The sequence below is a fragment of the Myodes glareolus genome, chromosome 4, assembly GCF_982192425.1.
Source record: "Myodes glareolus chromosome 4, mMyoGla1.1, whole genome shotgun sequence".
In the NCBI taxonomy this organism is placed as follows: domain Eukaryota; kingdom Metazoa; phylum Chordata; class Mammalia; order Rodentia; family Cricetidae; genus Myodes; species Myodes glareolus.
The window spans coordinates 36,369,612-36,390,908 of record NC_142029.1 but is presented as its reverse complement, the minus strand read 5'-3'; the positions used below and the strand labels follow the sequence as shown (position 1 = coordinate 36,390,908).

The window sequence follows — 21,297 nt, the reverse complement described above, 5'->3', positions numbered from 1 at the left end:
CCTTTTGTTTCAAATGCCCAAGTGCACACCTGCTAGCACTCGGCGGGGAGCAGATTTGTCAGGTTAAAATTGGCTCGTCTGAGATTTTAGGGCCATGGGAAGAAATGAGCGAGCGGTCTTTTCTCTGTTGCACAACGGCTTCCTGTGCAGCTAAAACACAAGCCTATTAAATATTATATTTGAGAACAGTAGTCTGTCCTCTGAACAAATAAATTGGCAAGAAAAATATTTTCCCAATTATAGAGGAAATAGTTTTAGTAAGGGATGGAGCTTTTTGTCTCATTTCATTGATTAACTGTTTCCTGTTCTAGAGTCTTTGGATATGAGAGCGTTTGGATATGAGAGTGTTTGGATATGAGAGCGTTTGGATATGGGTTTTCTGTTTTGTGAGTCAGTATTCCAAATTCTTTTTTGTTATAAGTTGATAGTTTATAATTGTATAAGTCTGTGGAATACAAAATAATGCTATGGTTTTAAAATACGGTATAGAATAATTAAATCAGTATAGTTGCATTGATCTCAAATGTGGTGATTTTGTTTGTGCTTTAACAAGTAAAGCTTGCATGGAGATCAGAATGCAGAGTTAGCCATAGATGCCAGGCAGTGGTGGCACGCACCTTTAATCTCAGCACTCGAGAGACAGAGGCATATGGATATTTCTGTAAGTTTAAGGCCACCCTGGACTACACAAGATTAAATCAGTCTAGAAGAGAAACAGAGCCAAACGGTGGTGACTCGCACCTTTAATCCCAGCGCTAGGGAAGTGGAGACAGGAAGTGATATGGCTGGGCAGAGAGGAATATAAGGTGGGAAGAGATAGGAGCTCAGGATTCAGTCTGAGGTTTCATAGAAAGGGCATTCAGTGTGAGGATTTGTAGGAACAGGGTCGTCCCTTTGGTCTAAGGATTCAGTAGAGATAAGAATGAGGGGCTGGCTGCTCTGCTTCTCTGGTCTTTCAGCATTAACCCTTATATCTGACCCTGGGTTTTTATTAAGACCAGTTAGAATTTGTGCTATACTCAAACATTTAGAATGTGCTGAGAACACTGGAAAGTTACTCTTAGTTATTTCAAAGTATATGATACATAATTGCATTTACCACGCTGTGCAGTCAGAGAGGGTCGGGAGTACTGGGGGAGAGTTTGTGTGCCCGTGTGTGCATATAGATGCTGGGTACTCAGTGACCTGCTCTATCACTCTCTCCATGTTCTTTTGAAGCAGGGTCTTTCTCTGAACCCGAGCCTGGAATTTTCTTGGCTAGACTGGGAGGCAACAACCACAGCAATCCTCCTGTCTCTGCCCTCTTCAGAACTGCGGCTGTTTGTGTGCACAGAATGTTTGGCTTACTGTGTAGTTGCTGGGATCCGGAATCTAGAGCAAGCACTGTTACCTGCTAGGCTATCTTTCCAGTCCCCAGTAGTTCTTGGTCTTCAGCATTTAGTAAACCCCACTTCAAACTCAAATCCTGGGTGTGAGATGCAGTTATTTAATTCTCTGCTTAGCTCCTCTGGATCTTTTACTGTTTTATAAATATTTTTTCCTCTTTCCTATTATAAACTTTTATGTTATTCTGAAACTTTATTCAGCTACTTTCTCTTCTAATTTCTGTTAGAAAAGTTAACACTCTATGATTAACTGCAGAATTTTGTAACATGCATTATCTAGTTTTAATACATGTCCTCCTGTAGTAGATCTGAACTTTCTACCAGGTATTTTGTGGATGACTACTAGGTTAGCAATATTTCCCATGACTCCTTTTAACACATTTCCTGTTACCTTTCCATCTATTAGCAGAGACTATTTTCTAACCTCCTGGATTGGGTCCTTATTTTCATCACACACATGTGCACACAGACACAGAGTTCCCCCCCCCCCAGGATTGTTTGGGGGTGAAGATGACCAAGATAGAAGAGGCTTCATCCTCCTTCCCCAGGGCCTCTCCCAACATTTACCCCGCTAGCCTCTCTTCTGCCGGTTAGTGCCTTCTCTTCTGAAGCTCCTCTGCTCTTCCTTCAAGACAGTGGGACTCTTGGGGCTAGATCTTAGAATCCCTCATATTTTATTGGTCAAGTTAAATCAGAATCTCTTTCTTCTCATGGTCCCTTTTCTATATATGTTTATGACATGCACACATTTGTACATATGCACACATACTAAGTATGAGTCAACCTGTGAGGGAAAACTTGTATTTGTCCTTCTGAGTCCAGCTTATTTCACTTAGCATGCTGACCTCCACGGTTTCATTAACTTGCCTGCAGACGTTTTTCTTTGTAGTGGAATAAAGTTTTGGGTTTTTTTTTTTTTTTGTGTGTGTGTGTGTATCATATTTTCCTTATCTGCTGATCTATTATTGAAGGATATCTAGATTGGTTTAAATTTTTTTTTTTGCTAGCATGAATACTGCAGCAGTAAACGAGGGTGTGCACCTGTCTCCAGGACACATAGACTTAGAGTCCTTTGGTAGTAAAACCATGAATAGTATAGCTGGATCACAGAATAGTTCTAATTTTCAGTTTTTGAGGACCCTCTAACACTGATTTCCATATTTGCTGTGACACTTGCATTCCTACCATCGGTTACTAAGTGGTTTTCTTTCCCCACATTCTCACCAGCATTTCTTGTCATTTGATTTTTTGATGATAGCTGTCCTTCCTGAGGTAATCAGCCAGTTTTTTCCTTTTCTTTTGATATAGGGTCTCTTGTAGCATAGACTGTCTTTGACTCTCTATGTAGTCAAGGATGATGACCTTGAACTTCCGATCCTCCAGCATTCACCACCCAATTGCTGGGAGTACTGGACTATGGCTGGTTTATGTGGTTATTGCAGATTGTACCCCAGGAGCACCCGGAGGGATTCCTGCCTGCTAGAGAAGCACTCTACAGACTGAGTCATATCCTCATTCCTACAGCTCTAGTTTTCATATCCCTGATGGCGAGGCATGGTGGGATAGTTTTTCAACATTTGTTGGTCTTATGTATGTCTTGTCTTAGAAGTATTTCTCTCCAAGAATTTCACAGTATATTTTGGACATAATCACACTATCTCCCCTCCATGCCACACCTGACCCTGGGCTTTTTATTTGGCAACTATGGCTTCTAGGAGGAGCATAATCCTGTGTTGGGTAACTCTAATTAAGCACTTTTATATGAATATATATATATAATATACATAAGCTTATAAAATAACTAGGTTTCCATGTGACTTTTCCAAACATCCTGCAGTTGTCCGTTCTCCAGCCGCCTGTCTACTATGTATGTCTTAGATGAGAACTCCATTCTGTTAGTGGTTGACCTTTTGATGTTTATATTTGTACTTCTTTATGTATCCTGTAGGTTAATTCTCTGTCTGCTGTGTGGTTACAAGACCTTTTCACATCCTATAGACTGCCTCTTCCACTTTGGTGGTGTTTTCCTTTGCTTGTATGGAAGGCTTTTAATTTGATGGATTCTGCTTGTCAGCTCTTGGGATCATTTCCTGTTCTGTTTGGGTCCTTCCAGAAAATCTTTGTCTATGACTTTTTTTTTTTTTTTTGCAAAATACTAAAAAATGTTTAATAAAATATATGTTGTTATTCTGCTATTTCCTTGTTGTATTTTTTCTTTTGTAGGTTCCTTTCTCATTCTATTTTTTTTTTTTTTTTTTTGTAAATTTTATTAAATTATAAAAGTTTCCATTTCCGCCCCCCCTCCCAACACCCTCCCACTCCCCCTACTCCCCCTCCTCCTCCCTCTTCGTCCCCCAGGGCAGTCAGGGTTTCCTGCCCTGTGGGAAGTTCCAGTTCCTTCCCCCTCCCTCCAGGTCCAGGAAGGTGAGTGTCCAAACAAACTGGATCCCCAAAATCCATTATATGTAGAGGAAACAGGTCCCAATGTCATAGTCAATGGCTTTTCAGAAAGACTTCGGGTCAGCCACAGTCAGAGAATCCGGCCAAATTCGGAGAGTCTGGTTAGATCACGTCCTCGTTCAGTCCCGGTCCAACTGGCCTTGGTAAACTCTCATCAGATCCGTTCCCTTGTATCAGTGGGTGATAGCATCCCTCGCAGTACTGATTTCGTTTTTCATGTTCTTCCTCCATCTGCTCCTCATTTGGACCTCGGGGGGCTCAGTCCGGTGTTGCAATGTGGATCTCCGACTGTATCGCCGTCCTTTGTCAGATGAAGGATCCCCTCCACAGGATCAGAGCCCCTCGCTGTCCAGAAGTCTCCGTGCCTGCGGTCTTAGCTTGCTGCAGGCCGGCTATCAGAACACCGGGACTCCCGTCCCTTTGCACTCACCGCTGTCTATGACTTTTGAGTGTAGTGTTTTACCTAGGTTTTCCTCTGCCAGTTTTAAAGTTCCTGGTCTTATATTAAGGTCTTTGATCCATTTCATGATGTGTGTGTGTGTGTACACGTGTCCTTGCGCAGGATGGGAGAGATGGCCTTAGTTTCATTTTTCAATATGAAAACCCAGCTTTCCCACCATCCCTGTTGAAGATGCTCGCTTTCCCTAATACATGTTTGACATCGCTGTCAAACATTAGATGTCTGGCTGTAGCTGTATGTGCTTATTTCTCCATTTTCTATTCTCTTCCATGTCTTAGTGCCAAAACATACAGTTTTTGTTCAAATAAATCTAGTATAATTTGTCATCAGGTGTGTGATACCTCCAGTGTTACTCTTTCTTTCTTTGGGTAATGTATGCTTTCATATAACTTTTAGAACCTTTTTGCCTTAATTCTGGAAGAATACCTTTGGGATTTTGTTCAGGATTATGTTCAATCTGCAGATCACTTTTGTAGGAGTTTTCTATCTTGTGATTTTGTTTTCTTCGGTATCTGAAAGTTTTCATTGTATAGTATGGACTTCTGCCTGTCCCCATTGTAGAGTATAGGACTTCTGCCTGTCCCCATTGTAGAGTATAGGACTTCTGCCTGTCCCCATTGTAGAGTGTGGGACTTCTGCCTGTCCCCATTGTATAGTATGGACTTCTGCTTGTCCCCATTGTATAGTATGGACTTCTGCCTGTCCCCATTGTATAGTATGGACTTCTGCCTGTCCCCATTGTAGAGTATAGGACTTCTGCCTGTCCCCATTGTAGAGTATAGGACTTCTGCCTGTCCCATTGGAGAGTATAGCTCTTTTGCCTCTTTGATAGACTTAGTTTTGCTTTCTTTCAAAGCTAAGATTTTTTCCTTCCAATTTCTTCCTCTTCAAATTCATTATCAGTATATAGAAAGGTGACTGGGTTTTGTGTGTTGGTTTTGAATCCTGGCACTTTCCTGAAGGTGTCCAAGAGTTTTCTGGTGGAGTATTTAGGGTTTTTCCATGTCAGCTACAAGTAGCGATGCTTTCACCCTGGTCCATCCCTTTTGTTTCTCCTGTCTTTGATCCAAGTCTTCTAACACTATGTTGGATAAGATTGGTGATAGTGGACACCCTTGTCTTGTTTCTGATTTTGTGGGAAATGCTTTTGGTTTGCAGTATCTGTATAGGTAGTCGATCAAAAGGTAGCCCACATTGATGAGGACAGGGCTAGGGATTTGATTTAAGTTTTTTAAAATACAAGAAGATGAAAGACTGCATTCAAGGTTAGAATGCCTCCAAAATAGAAATGGGTGTCATTGTAGCCCAGCCACATTTTTTTTTCTAATGTTCGTGGCATTCTCGACACTGTTGTTCCATATGGGAATCCATAATAGTGGTTCTTCTCTACTTTATGGAGGAATTTTAACAACTTGGGTATAACTGATAGATGGTTGGCCATATAGTAACATGAAAGGACGCAACCCCTTTGGAACTGAGATTTCTTTCGCCCCTTTCTCAAATACAGGGAAGAAGGATTAGGAATACCAAAAGGGCAAAGACCTTGTCAGATGGAGAATGGGGCAACGTTCTGTTTTGTTGAAGGAAAGGCTCCGTGTCTGCTAAGAACAATAGTGGCTGTGAGAAGCCTGGTGCCACGCGACAACCCGGGCGATTGGGGTTTCTTTGAGGATAATTGCACAGAATGTGCTCTAAGTGGGTCAGTGAGCTCTAATCAAACATGTAGATTGGAAGAATAGTGTCGCTGTGTGTTCTGTCACATGATTGCTCAGTGCTCAGGCACCCTGCCAGAAGAGCTACACAAATTGTTCTCCGTGTGCCCTGGCTGATCTCAAAAACAAGGCAGAAGGGTTTATAGCTTATGAATTATTTTCTCTGACTATGTAAGGAAGCTGAAAATTTATGATGTAGTATGGTTTGAGTGACATCTCCTCAGTTGTGTAAGAAAAGTAGGTGATTTAGAACATTTGAACACCTGCTTAGATCCGTCAGGCTGCTGTGGGAAAGGACTGAGGAGTTACTGGGATCATGTTGAGATCATAGCACATTGTATTTTTCCAGCTACTCGTGTGTACCTTTCCGTGTTAACTAAAGCGGTATTTGGGACAGGCTGTAGATGAGGATATGCTCAACCTATGACCTCTATTAGACGTGGAGATCTGTAGGCTATCATGTTTGCTATTTACTGCAGACCTGAGTACCCAATTTACTTGATTGCTTGTATGTTACTTACGGGCAGGCCCTGGGTGCATGGAATTGGGGGTGGTTTTTATACTTCTGCTATTACGCCTTCCTTGGAAAACAAAGTAAGCTTTTCATGCTTGAGTAAACACATTGATGTATTATGAAACTGTCAGACTCTTTGAACAATTGGCATCGGCTCAGTTATTCAAATATGTGACTCTTTTCAATGGCTTTTGTGCTTGCTGATGCTTTGGTACAACTAGTAAAAAGAGATTGCCATCCCTTAAAATAAATCTCAACTGATTGTTAAAGAAATCTCAAGGATTAGCACCCATTGAGCATCGTCTTCATTATCAAATACTTCCAATTAGTAGAATCATTCGTGTAGATTCATAGTGCATTTAAGGTATATATATCTATCTATCTTAAAAACGATTCAGGCAGTACTCATGTCACCTGACCTGTGATCTGTCTCCCTCCCCCGATGTCCTCACTGTCGTCTCTTGCCTGTGTCAGTATGGCTTTTTACAGAGAACTTGGTGGGTTTTTTGTGCTTTTTTTTTTTTTAAGAATTTTGTTTGCATGGTAACCCTTTTTAAGTTCAGTTGTGTTTTTAATAATAATTTTTATTATTTGCATAATACTGAATTACATAACAACTGGCTAGCCTGTATACTTATTCACAACGTGCTTTCTAGTTTTTATTTTAACATCATAATGTGGAGATGTATTTGTGCACGATGCTTGTTTTCAGTTACAGTCTGAGGAGTGGTGCCCAGAGTATATCAATAGACTTGAAAAGTTTTATCTTTTGTGTGTTGTCCACTCACTTTTCACAAGGCACTGCATCTTTGGATAATTATATAAATACCATTTTTTAAACAAATAAAAGGAGAAGACAATTGCTAAATACCAGCATCTCATAATCAATGTTTGGAGCAAACTATCGTCCTAGTATAGATGCTCTCAGTCATTTCACCATTTGGATCAGCTGGAGACAGAGGCCTCTTGCCTTCCCTGGGCTTGTGAGAACCCCAGCTCCACTGTTCCTGTAAGTGACAGGCTTCCATGTCACCAGTAGTGTGTTTGTTTTTCATCTGGACTGTGTTCCACTTCCTAGCTCTCTGTAGATGTCCATTAGTGGAAGTTGAAGACTTAACACTTTTAGTTTCTTGCCTCTCTAATATTGCCATACTGATTTTATCCATGTAGATGGATATTATGATTTTCTCTTCTTCACTTCATCCCCGTTTGCTTGTTTGGTCGTCTCCACGTGGAGAGTTGCAGATGTCTTCTTTGTGCCACATCAGCTAATCCCTGAGATGAGTTTTATTTTTTTTTTCAAAATTCCATCTGGGAGCCTGTATATTTGGTTTATATGTAGTTTTATTATTCTCAGAGATTGTGGTTCCGGGGCATATGGGACTTTCCCTGGGAATTTGTTTGTCTTTCTGAAATTTGTTGATTTGTTATCCTGAGTGTTATATTGTTCTTTTAAATTTACATCCACATTTTGGTAGTTTTCTGGGGAAAGTGTGGGAAAAGCAAATTTTCCATATTCGGGTGGGAAATAATTTCTTGTCTTTTTAAGGCAGCATGCCGTTGACTTTTCCTTCAGGTTTGTATCCAGTCCAGTGTCATTCTGAATTCAAACTCCTGCTTGGGTGTTGCCCCCTTTATTTCATTCCTCTTTGGAAATTTAAAAATTCCAACTAGTTCTGTATTTACTGTAGAACCATCAGTTCAGTTAGCTCAGTATTCCTTACTTAGGTTTTTATTTTCTTTCTCTTAGTTATTTTTGCATTGCTGTGATCAGAATAACAGAACCAGGGAGGAGAGACTGACTTTGGCTTACGTCCTTAGTCCATCATAGCGGGGTAGAGAGATGCATTTATGGCAGTGTGAGTCCAAGGAGGGGCCTATTCACATCGTGATGGGCCAGTATTCAGAGGGAGTAAGGTAAAATGCTGTTCTACGCTGTTCTGGGCTGTAACCACCAAGTGATGGTGCTACACCTTTGCTAGTGAGGCCGCCACTGACTGTAGCTTCCTTAAGTCCCTGCCTCACAGCACCACCAGCTGGGAAATGAGAGTCTCAAACTTGAGGCTGTGGGATACAGTTCCGACCTAACTGTAACGTGTTTGTGTTGTCCTGATGCTGTGCCCTTGGGAACCAGAAAGTCACGTTCTGTAGTTTTCTGTGGTTTTTTGGCATGGATTATGGCTTGTGGAATTGTTTAGTTTCTCTCTCTCTCTCTCTCTCTCTCTCTCTCTCTCTCTCTCTCTCTCTCTCTCTCTCTGTGGTTTTGTTTTGTTTTCCCATCTCTGAGTTATTCCAAGCTTCTTCTGAGGAAATTTGTTTATTTTATTTACCTCTCTTAGAATCTTTTGTGGAGGCTACATTATTTTTATATTTCTAAGTGTTTTTTAAATTCAAATTTTCTTGATTTGATAACATACAACTTCAGTTACCACCCTCCCCAATCCTATACTTTTTAACTGATGAAGTTTTCTTTGGTTCCGTGTATTGTTTCTTTGTGGTGTATTTATGCAAGTTTGTGTGTGTGTGTGTGTGTGTGTGTGTGTGTGCATACCCACTTGGATTTTTGCATATTGTAGGCCTTTCCCCCTTAGGTATCCAGAGAATCTAGACTCCGTTTAAATTAGAGATCCAGGTTCTGGCATGGGTGAGATGAGCCTGTGCAGACACTGTGTTGGGGGTGGGGACGTCATGCCAGCTGCTCTCCAGGGTGATTGGTGTCACTTGGTCTGTGCCCATGCCTGGAGTCTTGGTTGCCCCCAGACAGGAGGGTGAGCTCTCTCTGATAGCCCTTAGCTTTTTTTTTCCTTTTTTTAAAATTGGTGTTGCCTTATTCTTGCCAGTTAAGCCCCCATGCTATCAATTAACTTATTGCCTGGCTGTGAAGGGCAGGAAAGAGAAGACAAGGATTTATCTGTTTCTTAAAAATGAATTTTCAGTCAGTCTTCCTTACATTAGAGGCACTTGACCTAATTTCTTTATGGCTACTTACAGCACAGCTCTTGTTTTCCCTCCCTCCCTCCCTCCCTCCCTCCCTCCCTCCCTCCCTCCCTCCCTCCCCCTCCTACTTTATGATTATTTGCCCTGCTTTTTGGCTTTAAGAATTTTGTCTTAAAGCATAACTATCTAGTTTACCTCTTGCTTTGTATGTTCTGAATCTTCATAGGCTTGTTGCATATTTTTATATTTGTGTTGATCTCTGTATATATTTTAGTATGTTGTTAAAGGGTATAGAAGAAAGATTTACATATTCATTGTATTGCAGCCGTGGGGAAACAGTATGGATATTTGATTCCTAGTTAAAATATTTTCTTACTTGCTGCACACAATGTGACATACTACATCTATAACCAGTAGAATTAATGTTATGTTTTATATAAGCAGTAGTTTTAATTAAAATTCTTCTAAAATATATTATTCTTAGGTTTTTACATGTCTATTTAATATCACAGTTTTAATATATTGACAAATATGTGACATATCTCATGAAGTTGTTCATTCATTTTTTAAAATATTTTTATTTTTAAATACTTGTAGATGGACAGAAATTTGCAAGTATTAGATGTCTCGAGAGGCACTTTGTACACAGTATGCCAATGATGTCTTCATACGATCAGTTTACTGCTCAAATTAAGAAACTGACATCGGTACAGTCTTCATTAGTTCTAAAAGACAAACCAAAATGTTCTATTAGCTCAAAGAGTCGTGCAAATGTATATGAAACTTAGGTTACACCATTTTCTCTTTCAGCAATTTTTCCAGCTAGTCAAATTACGGAAGCTTGGACTCAGTGATAATGAAATTCAGCGGCTTCCTCCAGAAATAGCAAACTTCATGCAGCTGGTGGAGCTCGATGTGTCTCGAAATGGTAAGAAGACATCCTACTTGGAATGTCCTTTTGTCTTTTTTGATGCTGGGGACATGATTCATAAAAGTGAGTGTATAAAGGTTATTGGAGATGCTTTTTCTGGTTATGGAAAAGCCATGTGCATTTTTTGCGTGGAAATTAATGAGATTTAAAGTTTATGTTTTTGAGACATCTTACTTCGTAGTTCAGGCTGCTGTTGAATTTGGAAACTTCCAACTTCACCTCCTCCAGGTACTGGGATCCCAGGCCTGACTCACTATGCTTGGCTTTAAATAGTTTGGTTAACTTCAAATATTTGCCAACACTGTTTTTGTAGCTTTTAAAAAAGTGGCTTTTGTCTTCACCTCTCTTGGCTGGAGACCGCCGTGACTTAACTTGCTCAGTTTGGTTGGGTTTGGTGTGGTTTTGTGAGACAAGGTCTCGCTTTGTAACTCTGTCTGGCCTGGTACTCACCGTGTGGCCCAGCTGGCCTTGACGTTGTGGCAGTCCTTTTGCCTCTGCCTCCCAAGTTCTAGGGCTGTAGGTGACCATGACCAGCCCTCACTCATTTTCCTGAGCCTGGCATGGAGAACTGGCCGTGAATACTTGTTTGGACACTGGTGTAGAGAAGTCATGCCCCAGACAAAGGTTAATTCTCCTGACTATAGCTGAGTACACTCCACCCCAGCCTGCTGGCATGCTGTGAGCTGTCTTCTGTTATCTTAATTAGGCTTCTGATGGTTCTGTCCTCTTGCTTTTATGCGACTTATTTGTGAGTTTATCTTGAATTTCAGGCCTTACTAGTCTGCCTTTTCCCTTTATTAAACATGAACAAGGGAGATGCAAACACAAATGGAGTCCTGTTGGAGCCCCGTCCAGCACCAGTGCGGCTGTTACTGCAGCGTGGTGAGGTGGCTGCTCCTGGAGACAGGAGTCAGTCTTCCCAGGCTGGGCCCCAGAGTCGTCGGAATTAGTGATATAGAGGACAATTGCTCCGTTTCTCTTGCATTACACACCTTTTGTTTTTTTTGAAAAATGTAAATTGTTGTTCAGTCTCTTGTCTCCCACAGACACCACAGGCCCGGGCACCGAATCTGTAAGTGGATCTTTGTCACAGTAGTGAAGCAAATGATCCCTCCCTCCTTTGCTCGCACCTGCTCGATCCCATTGTTGGGAGTTGTCTTTGGGAGGATTCGGGCTTCATTGATGTAGTGTCTTTTATTATTCATGAAAGTCAGTTCTTACTTTGAAGGCACTGGGTGGTGGGTTTTTCAGACTACTGGCTTGTGCATTACAGAACAAAAGGTAGCTCAGGTAAAGCGGATTTCATGGAAGGCTGGGAGCAGAACTGACATTCCAGTAGCTACAGTAGATTGGGGTTCATAGCCTCAGTCTCACTGCTTCTTTAGTCCTCTCCCCTGGACTAGCTTGTGCTCCCGTCCCCCCATCCATCGTCCGCCTGTTAGGGTTTGTACCTGTGTATCTCTCCCTGCCTCTGTTCCTGATGTAGTATCCATTTATCCGCGGCTCCTAGCTCAGGGGGGAGGGCTTCCCGCAGCTTACCTTATGTCAGCCATCAGACAGAAGCTACAGAATGACTGCCCTGGGAGAGGAGAGCAGAGGCGCTCGCGCTCTCTCTCGCTCTCTCTCTCTCTCTCTCTCTCTCTCTCTCTCTCAACACATTGGAGATGGGATTGGACCTGGCCTGGCCAGAAGCGCTTCTAGGAAGGTGCCTATAAGACCGTACCGTGACATACATGATGGAAATGACATGTCATAGTAGTAACTTTGAGTTATTTAAAAAAAAAACAAAAACGTTATAAAGCTGCCTACTAATTCTGCAGAGAAGCAGAGACTGTGTGAAATGAAACCTCAACCACAAATTCCAAGGAAATAAAAAGCAATTTTTGAAATTGGAATTAGGAAGGAGAAATTAAAAAGGGGCCCAGAAGTACTTGATGAAAGAGGACAGTGGTTAGTTTTGTGTTTCCCGTGATGGGGATCCCTGGGGTTTGGTAGTACCTGTTGCTTCCAAGCTCACCAGTTCTCAGGAGAGCAGAGAGCTACATGCTTCTTCCATGTGTTCATTTTCAACCTTCGACATGTTGACAAACGAAGTTAAGCATGTCTGAAGCCCATGTCAGGGTGTAACGTTTCCTGTCCTGAGGATGCTCACTTTGAACTTTTGTAATTTCTCATTGCTAGCCTTTCCCTCTGCTAGTGTTGGGACCTTGTGAAGGACCCAGCAGTTTTTTCATGTTCCCTGAGACTGTTTGAGAAATGCCGAGGGCCTTAAACTGTCCTGGAAGAGTCTTGCCTTCATAAGTAACCTGCTAGAGAATGTGGTATGTTGGGGGGAGTGAGGGAGGACAGAAAAATGGGATGGGGGAATGAACCACCATCCAAGCATGGAGAATGCAGTATGGAGCGTGGGTGGATTCAGGGATTTAAGGTTATACAAGCTTGCCAGAGTGACACATCAAAACAAGGCCCCTGCTTTTATGACCAACTGGAACAGGGTTTTAGGCCACTTCCAGATGGGCAGATCTCAGTGTGCTTCCTTTTCCTTCTATTTACTATTAACTTTTGGCAGATAGAACCACATCAATATAAATTTCCACGGCAACTGAGTATATAAATAAAAGTCACAAAGCCTCCAGCTTGAGAGGCAATGTGAGAGCCTACTTTGTACACTTGAAGCATTGTGAGATCTGGGGCCGTTGTCTGAGGCCTGTCTAGTCTCTGCTTCTCTGTTGCACTAATTGGAGCTGCCTGCTGCAGACAGAAGCTGATTGTGTGAGTTCCCTGCGCAGCCTTTGGCTTGTCCAAGAGCCTAAACCAGGGCTGGCTGCTTCTTGATCAGGCTTTCAATGGCCTCTTCAGTTCCTGTGTTTCTAAAAATCAGTGCTTTGACCATGGAGGAGGAAGGCAAGGTGTTGATACAGCCACTGGATTACTCTGTGTTGAATCTGAACATGCAGCAGTTACCTGAAAGGTTTATTAAGTTGAATGTTCTGAAGTGGTGGGTCTGGAGTTGACCTTGAGGTTGGGCCTTGGTTCCCAGGAGCTGCGAATCCTGCCAGTCCATGAGACAGTAGCAGATTTTCGAAGTTACCACTCAGACTTGCTGCAGACATCGTTCAGAAGTTCCATGTTATTATGAGCCTAATTTCTCTCTGCCACAGACAACCCTGCATCTCTGTGTGTAATGTGGGAATATCCAGGATGTTCCTGGCTCAGGACAGTATACTAGAGCTGACTTAAGCTCACGTTTATTTGGATTCTCTTTCCTTGCTTACATGAAAGATAAGAGAGTTTTGTGTTTCTCTTCAAGGAAGTCTATAAATCGGATTTTTCAAAGGACTGTTTCCTGGGCCAAGGAGAACTGTCTGGACCTCCAAACCTTTTGTGTCTTTGTTTTCTGATATTTCAGGCACAAAGTCAAGGGAGATATGGGCTTGTAGTGAAGAGTGAGCTCACAAGGCAAGGGCAGCTCTTGTGGGTATTCTAGGGGTGAGGGCTTGCTTGTTTGTTTGGGTGGGGTATGGAATCGAGGCTGCTTCAGAATTTCTTGCTGGGGACCTTGGGCCAGAGTGCTGGGTCTGTCATCAGTGTCGGATTAGCTTTGGATTGGCTCTTAGCTCTGCTGGGCTGTGTCCTGTGAAAGGGTGGAATGAGGCCCTACTTCTTGTGTGATACAAATGAGCACCAAGTTTCATGTTAAACATGCAGGAACCAAAATATATTGAGAGAAAAAGATACTTTGTGTTTTTCTTGAACGTAGATTAAAGGATGACTGGAATAGAGTACATGGAATTGATATCTGGATGTGGTGTTAAAATCATATATAGAACTGGACAGACGTCCAGTTGAAGTATGAGGCGTTTTCTGTGGTGCAGTGCCTTTAGCTCGATGCTGGAACTCTATGTCTGTTTCTCGTGTCCAACTTTTCATAGCTATCCTAGGGAAATGGCCTCTCATATAAGGAAAGATACTGACCCATAACATGAACTGCTACCCAAGGATCCATGGCAGACTTTCCTAATGTATCATTTTTCGGCCCCAGTGTTAATAGATTGAGTTTTATAGTTGATAGTGTAATTTGAGTTAAGTCCTTGAACCTTGTCATTTCCCTTTTAGTTTAGTTTTTCCCAAAGTATAAGACCTAGACCACTGGCACTAGTAGAGGCCATTGTTGGTGTGTAACACTTAACGTTGAATCATGGTGGGAACATGATCCATTTTCCAGTTTTATCCATGTGCCACTGTTTAGGAGATCTTATAACATTACGTACAATATGCATTTCTGATGTTGAAAGTAGCTTTGTACTAGTGATTTACAAATCAACAACACTTCGCTGTTTTGAAAAATAAATATTGAGATTAAAAGGGCAATTTAAAAGAGTAATAAAGAATATGGGAGTATTACAGTTATGAAGATGGGGTGGGGATGGCTGGGTGGAGGGGTGCTGGTTAGTATTAGCACACTGAGCCAAAGTAGGCTGAGGCTTATTTTGCTCATAAGAAAAATCCTGACTTGTGACTGGCTGACCAGCAAACAGGAGCTACCAGGAACTTAGGTGTAGGGTCTTTCCAGTGTATGTGCCATGGGTGCCCCGCAGGGAGCGCAGAGCCCATCCTCTCACTGAGCTTTGACTTGGTTTAATGCGTAGGGAGGAGGTTCTTCTGTCCAAGCCGGGGACGCTGAACACTGTCCGTGGTCTGCAGCGTTGGCTCCTTTAGTGTAGCATAACCAGGCTTGAAACCTGCTGAAGTGGCTGTGTTTGCTTCTGAGTCTGCCTTGGGGAGAGGCTTTTCTGGCAGCACAAATCTAGAGTCTGTATGTCCTCCTCCTTATTTGCACGGTTCTTGCACTTGGTTTCTTGGTGATTAACTACATCCTCACCAGAAACGCTGCATGGGTCTGCTTTTACGGATTCTTCAGACACGCCATAATGAAGTTCTCGTTTCTCTGGCTGCCTGCCTCGGGCTCTGGATGAATACTCTGCTTAGCACATTGCACAGTGGCTGGACCTGGAGAGTTTCCTTGTCTCTGTCATCATTAACCCTGAAAGACATCAGCAAAAGGAAGCACAGTGCTGAACTCATTTGGCTGATGCAGGGCAGCTAAATGGCTCTCAGCGTAGAGCTTGTCCCTTGCTTTTCAAGTATTTCAGCTTCCTCACTTGACCCCTTTCTTTCTAGTTTGTACCTTCTCGTGAGTTAATACGGAAAAAATAGGGTTGCCTTCGACTCGCTAAATGCAAAAGTACTACATACTTAGTTGTATTCTGTTACTGTAAAGAGACACCATAACCAAGACAACTTATAAAAGAAAGCATTTAACTGGGGACTTGCTTAGTTTCAGAGGGTGAGTCCATGACATCTTGGTGGGGAGGCAGGTAGCCATGGTGCTGGAGTAGTAGCTGAGAGCTTGCATCCTGATCCACAGGCAGCTGGTTGGGCCTGCTATGGGTTTTGAAACCTCAGAGCCCACTCTCAGTGGCACACCTCCTCCAGCAAGGCAACAGACACCTCCATCCTTCCTAAATAGTCTACCAACTGAGAGCCTGACATTCAAATATCAGTCTGTGGGGGCCATTCTCGTTCAGACCCCCGCAGTCTTAGTTTCAGTTTATAGTGATCATTTCTAAGTGAAGGCAGAAAGGATTTAGGCTTCTGTAATTAGAAAAATCATATTTCAGGGTTGGAAAGATGCCTTAGAGGTTAAATCACAAGTCCCTTTTGATGAGCATATTTATACTTTTTTCTTGATGTTTCTTGCCATTCCTCAGTCTTTTTTTTTTTTCCCCTGTCTAGAAGGATCTCCCTAGGGTACCTAATTTGCCCATGCTGTACCAGAACATAGAAATAGAAAAGTAGACCTCTCCTAATGTGGCTCCTGTCCCATTATCAGCAAAACTGTACTGAAAATAGTGTATTTATATAGCATTCTCTTTGTCTTTTTTTAAATTAGCAAGTTCATAATAACTGAAAACAACACCTCTGAGTATATATATTTTAGGACAAAGTCTTTGTTTAGTTACAAGTTCTTTAGAGGCTTTTTCCATTTTTCAGTGGCATTTTATTTCCCCACGCGTGTTCCTCAGTCTTTACATGCTAAGTTGTTGCTCTTGCTCATTGACCTCCCCGCCCCCCCCCCCCCCAAAATGATGGATTCATATCCAGCAGGCTGCTGCAGAAAGCAAAAGTAACCACAGTGCTTTCTCTTGGAATTAAATCACATTGGGTGGAGGGCTTCTGATAGCATCCAGGGGATTGTTGTGAGTGTCTGCACTACTGCTCACAGCCCTGAGAGTAGCTGGGGCCGGGGCCCACACTGCTTGCGTCACTTTGATTTTGTGGTCATCCGGGTTGTCATGTCACTCTGGCTTGAGGCAAGCGGCACTGAGCGGAGGGGGAGACGCAGTTGCATGCTGGATGGTCTAAGCCACGCACCCTCACAATTGCACAGCATGTCACCTAGAAAGGACAGCTCTAGGAAAGGGACAAAGGATCTTACAGAGAAAGTCTGGGACTGAGAAGCATTCCTAAGAACTGACTTGGTGGGTATGTGTGGCGATGGTTTGATTTTTAGTTACTGGTGTGAGTCCTCGATAAGCCTTTGGTACAGTTAACATATTGCTCAAAGCCAGTATTGAAAGTGATGACAGATTCCTTCTGAAAAACCAAGCAGCCATAGACCACAGTGCATTAAAAACTCCTTTTAGTTAACTGTAGTTCTTGTTTGTGTGTGTGTGTGTGTGTGTGTGTGTGTGTTTACGTGTGTGTAGGTTGTGTGTGTGTGCGTGTGTGTGAGACAGGTTGATGGCGGCTCTCTGTCAGCTGTGCTTCACCTAGTTTCCTGAGGTTGGTCTCTCACTGATCTGGTGCTCACTAATTAAGCTATACTGAGTGGATAGCGAACCCCAGAGATTTTCTTGGCTCTGCTTCCCTGGCGCTAGGACTGTAAAAGGGTACCTTTCCGCACCTGGCTTTCCTTTTGCAGCCTGTATGCTGGGATTGGAATGCACAGCTTCATGCTTGTGTGACAAGGACTTTCCTGATGGGTTTATCTCTTTACCTCTTTAATTGTTTTTTTCCCTGTTGAAGATTTACTAAGTGTAAGATTTTACGTTAAGGTCGTCTGTCACTTAAAGAGGAAAATCCACAGGTATTACAGATAAAAAACTACATACAAATGACTGCTGTATTACCCACTGACAATTTTAATATTCACACTGGCATGGGAATCGTATGAAATAAGAGATAAACGAACACAGATAATTGGTTTCTGTGTGACAAGGAGCTGTGCTGTGCTAAGTAACAAGCTCTCAATCGTCAGTGTAGACTATTACTTAAAACGGCTTGGTGTTTCAATAACACCAAGGGCCACTTTGTTATTGCTGAATTTACAGTGTAGTGTGAGAAGGACAGTAAGGTAGGTGGTGAGGGCTTCTGCTGCACATAGCTTCTGAGATCTCGGCGTCTCCTTAGTCTTCAAGATCCTTATGTTTGGCTGAAAGGAGCTGGGAAGAGGCCGATGGCTAGAACCGAAAGAGGAGAGCATGGCCACTGGCTAAGCCTGGTGTTTAACAGATGTTGACATAGGACCATTTTGTGCCAGAGAAAGAACCCCGATAAGAGCGGGGGAGAGGGAAGTGTGTATGGATCAGCTCCTGCAGTCATGGAACACTGAGAAGTCCGTGGTCTGTTCCCTCAGGAAACTGGATTTCAGGAAAAGCAGTGACGAAATTCTTGTCTGATTGTGAGTTGGGGAGTGTCGTTGGCGTCATCACGTGTTTTTCATGTTTTCAGTGTTTATGTCACCTGGAAACATCCTCACGCACACACCTAGAAATGTTTGATTTGGCACACTGTGCTGCAGTCAGCCTAATTCATAAACTTAATCACACCCAGTAAACACTCATGCAAACAGTCACATCTCCATGATCCTGCAGTAATGTTACTGCCTTCCAGCAGTGAGCCCCATGCCTGTAGGAAATGCCTCCCAAAACAGAGCATGGATGTGTTCTTTCCCACACCTGCAGAAAATACATACACCCAGGAACAGGTCAAGATCATTGGTGGCCACAGAATAGTCAGTAGACAGCATAAGACCTATGCTAATGTGTGTGATTTCAAACTTGAAATTTGAAACTTTTTTAAAAATATTTTTATGGTTTATTTAACTTTATTTTTGTGGCATTGGTGTGAAGGTGTCAGATCTCCTGCAACTGGATCTTCAGACAGTTGTGAGCTGCCATGTGGGTGCTGGGAATTGAACCCAGGTCCTCTGGAGGAGCAGTCAGTACTCTTAACCCCTGAGCCATCTCTCCAGCCCCCTGAAACTTATTTTAAAATAGAGTTTAAAACTTGGAGTTTTACTTTGGGGACATCCTCAAAGCACTTGCTTCAGGGCCACCCAAGGCTGTTAAGGGATTTTTGAGCCACATTGCTACTTGACAGATGGTTTTGACCTTGCCAAGTCCTAGTTTGCTCCATCTGTAGAGTGAAGACTTTAGCCATTTAGATTCGTGGCGAGGCTGCGTGCAGCACGGAGAGCAGCTCCCGGTGTGCAGGACTGGCGTGGTAGAGCTGCACTTAATCCTGCGCTCTTTCCTTTTGAACCAGAAAATCGGACTTGGGACCCAGGGTCAGAGCGTAGGGAGAGGACCCAGCAGAGATGTAGCTGAAGGAGGTGTGGCCAGTGAGCTGCACTGTCCTGCGTCAGTCCTGTGATTGGTGGGAACCGTTGTCTCAGGATGGGTAAGGAAACTGAGGGTTGAAGATGTTGTGAGGTGCCTCACATCAGTCATTACTGGTGGAACTGAAATAAGGCACCATGGGAGGGTGGGGCTCATCACTGTATTTTGAGAATATTGAAGATAATAAAGCCAAGATTAATAGTTCATTCCTTTTTTTTTTTTTAAGAGAAGCAAGCTTGTCATTATACTGATCAACTCAGAGGCAGGAAGAGGTTATCCGGAAGGTCGTTTCTCAGTTTGTTCACATGTCTGTAACATTGCCTTAGACTGAGTAATTTACCAACAGCTGGAGTTTGATGTTGGTAATTCAAAGGCTGGGAAGTTCAGGATCCATGTACGTATGGTATCTGATGGGGATGTGCTGCTGTCTGATTTGAGGATGGCATCTTGATGCTGTGTCCTTTGTTGGCAAGGGACCAGGAACTGGCTGCAGCCTCTTTTATAAGGGAATGAACGCTGTTCTCAACTTGTTCGCTTCCCAAAGGCTCCACTATGTTCAGTCACATTGGCTATTAGGATGCGTCTGGGGACACCAATACTAGGTGACAGCGTGTTGTTTGTGACTACCTTCTGGCCAGTCATCGGCTGTCATCCAGGGAGGGAAGATGACATAATACTTCTGAGTTGATGTTGTATCCTCTTGGCAAGACATGGCTCTATTTTTACGAGTAAAGAGCCAAGAAGAGAAGTCAGAACCTACACAGTTTGTGCCTTTAAAGGAAAAAACAAAGAGGTTAGACAGCAGTGACTGTCCCTTGGAAGCAGGTGTGGCTTTCCCCTTTGACTTGGTGCAGCTCTGGTTGCTGCTGACCAGCTCGTCCCATGCTCTTTCCCAAGGGTGTGTCCGTTCACTGAGCACTGTTAGGGAAGTTGAGATTTCTCATGTAGATACTGAGGAGGGTGGTCGCAGGCGGTCAGGAGGACCTCGGTACTCAGAGTGGTCAGTTGGTTTCATGAAGTTTTTTGGGGTCTCTGAGCTTGTTGACACAGTTCATCTCATCAGTGGTGTCTGTGCCAAGCTCTGCTCTGACTTTTCCTCGCTGAAGCTTTCTTTGTGACTCAGAGAAACAGTCCCACAGGATCCTTTCTTCTTGCCCTGAAAGGAACAAGAGAAGCCCGAGAAGGTCACAGCAGCGAACTGTGAGGATTACCATTGTTTCAGTTTCAGACTTCTAGGCTATTAAGGAGAATAGCAATAGACGTAAAGACCCAGTTCTGTGAACAGAAAGAGAACTGTGTCCGTCGTCCTTGTCGACAGATGTACTGGCATTGACTGTGTGCCAGCATGAGGTGGAGTCCCTGATAAGCGTTTTCTCCTTCAGTTCTTAAGCCCTGGCACCAGCTTGCCTCTTCCCTCTGCAGATGCTGCAGCCAGCTGCTGCGGCTAAGCTCAGGTTAAACGCCATCCTGAGTTGTGTGCGACTTAGGAGTAGAACTGCCCCAGGTGTTCCAGTTCTAAAATTATGATTCTGTTTCCTTGGTATAAAAACTTACATCCTCTTACCCAGAAGTAATTATCACTATTTTTGGTATTTTCCGTTTTATTACTTGTTTCACAAAAATAGGCATCCTTCATCAGTAGAAACTTCTATATTGCTTTTATGTACTTACTATAGATTGGGGGCATTCCTGGTGCTGTCATTGGTACTTAACAGAGATTAATCAGGGTTAAGTCGACCATTTTTATCTTTCTGGAGGAAATAGGAACAGACCTGCAACTCCAATGTCACAGGAACGCTCTAGATGTCAAAGGTAAGGCTGGTGTGGTGTGGCTGACACATAAGAGAGGGTACTTTCCAGAAGAGCATGAAGTCAAAGCCAACCAGACCAGTGGGAAGAGGTGAGGGAGCAGCTTAGTCTATTGGTCTCAGGTCCGACCCTTGCTGAAACCCATCAGGGAGCCACATTCACTCCACAAGCCTGAAGTCACAGAGGCACATGGGAACCTGTGGCAGGAACGGACCTTCTAAAGGGCTGTGAAGCAACTGGTTCTCTATTTGCATACCGTGTATTGTTTGTAGAGTGCCTGTTTAAAGGGCATGCACACTAATAATTGATGTCTTGAAGTATTTGACTTGGTTTTCAACCTCCTTGCAATGATGTTGCAAAGTGTTAAGGACCACACCTTCCAGTAGTCAAGCTGCGGAGTGCTGG

At 43.1% G+C, this 21,297-nt stretch overlaps 1 protein-coding gene across 1 annotated transcript in view; it reads left to right on the top strand.

Annotated features, from left to right (window-relative positions):
• Lrrc1 (leucine rich repeat containing 1) overlaps positions 1-21,297 on the top strand; it is a 113,885-nt gene that overhangs the window by 37,977 nt on the left and 54,611 nt on the right. The window contains exon 2 of the mRNA XM_048423470.3: positions 10,279-10,396. Coding sequence (XP_048279427.3) covers positions 10,279-10,396 — 118 coding nt within the window. The remainder of the gene's footprint in view (positions 1-10,278; positions 10,397-21,297) is intronic.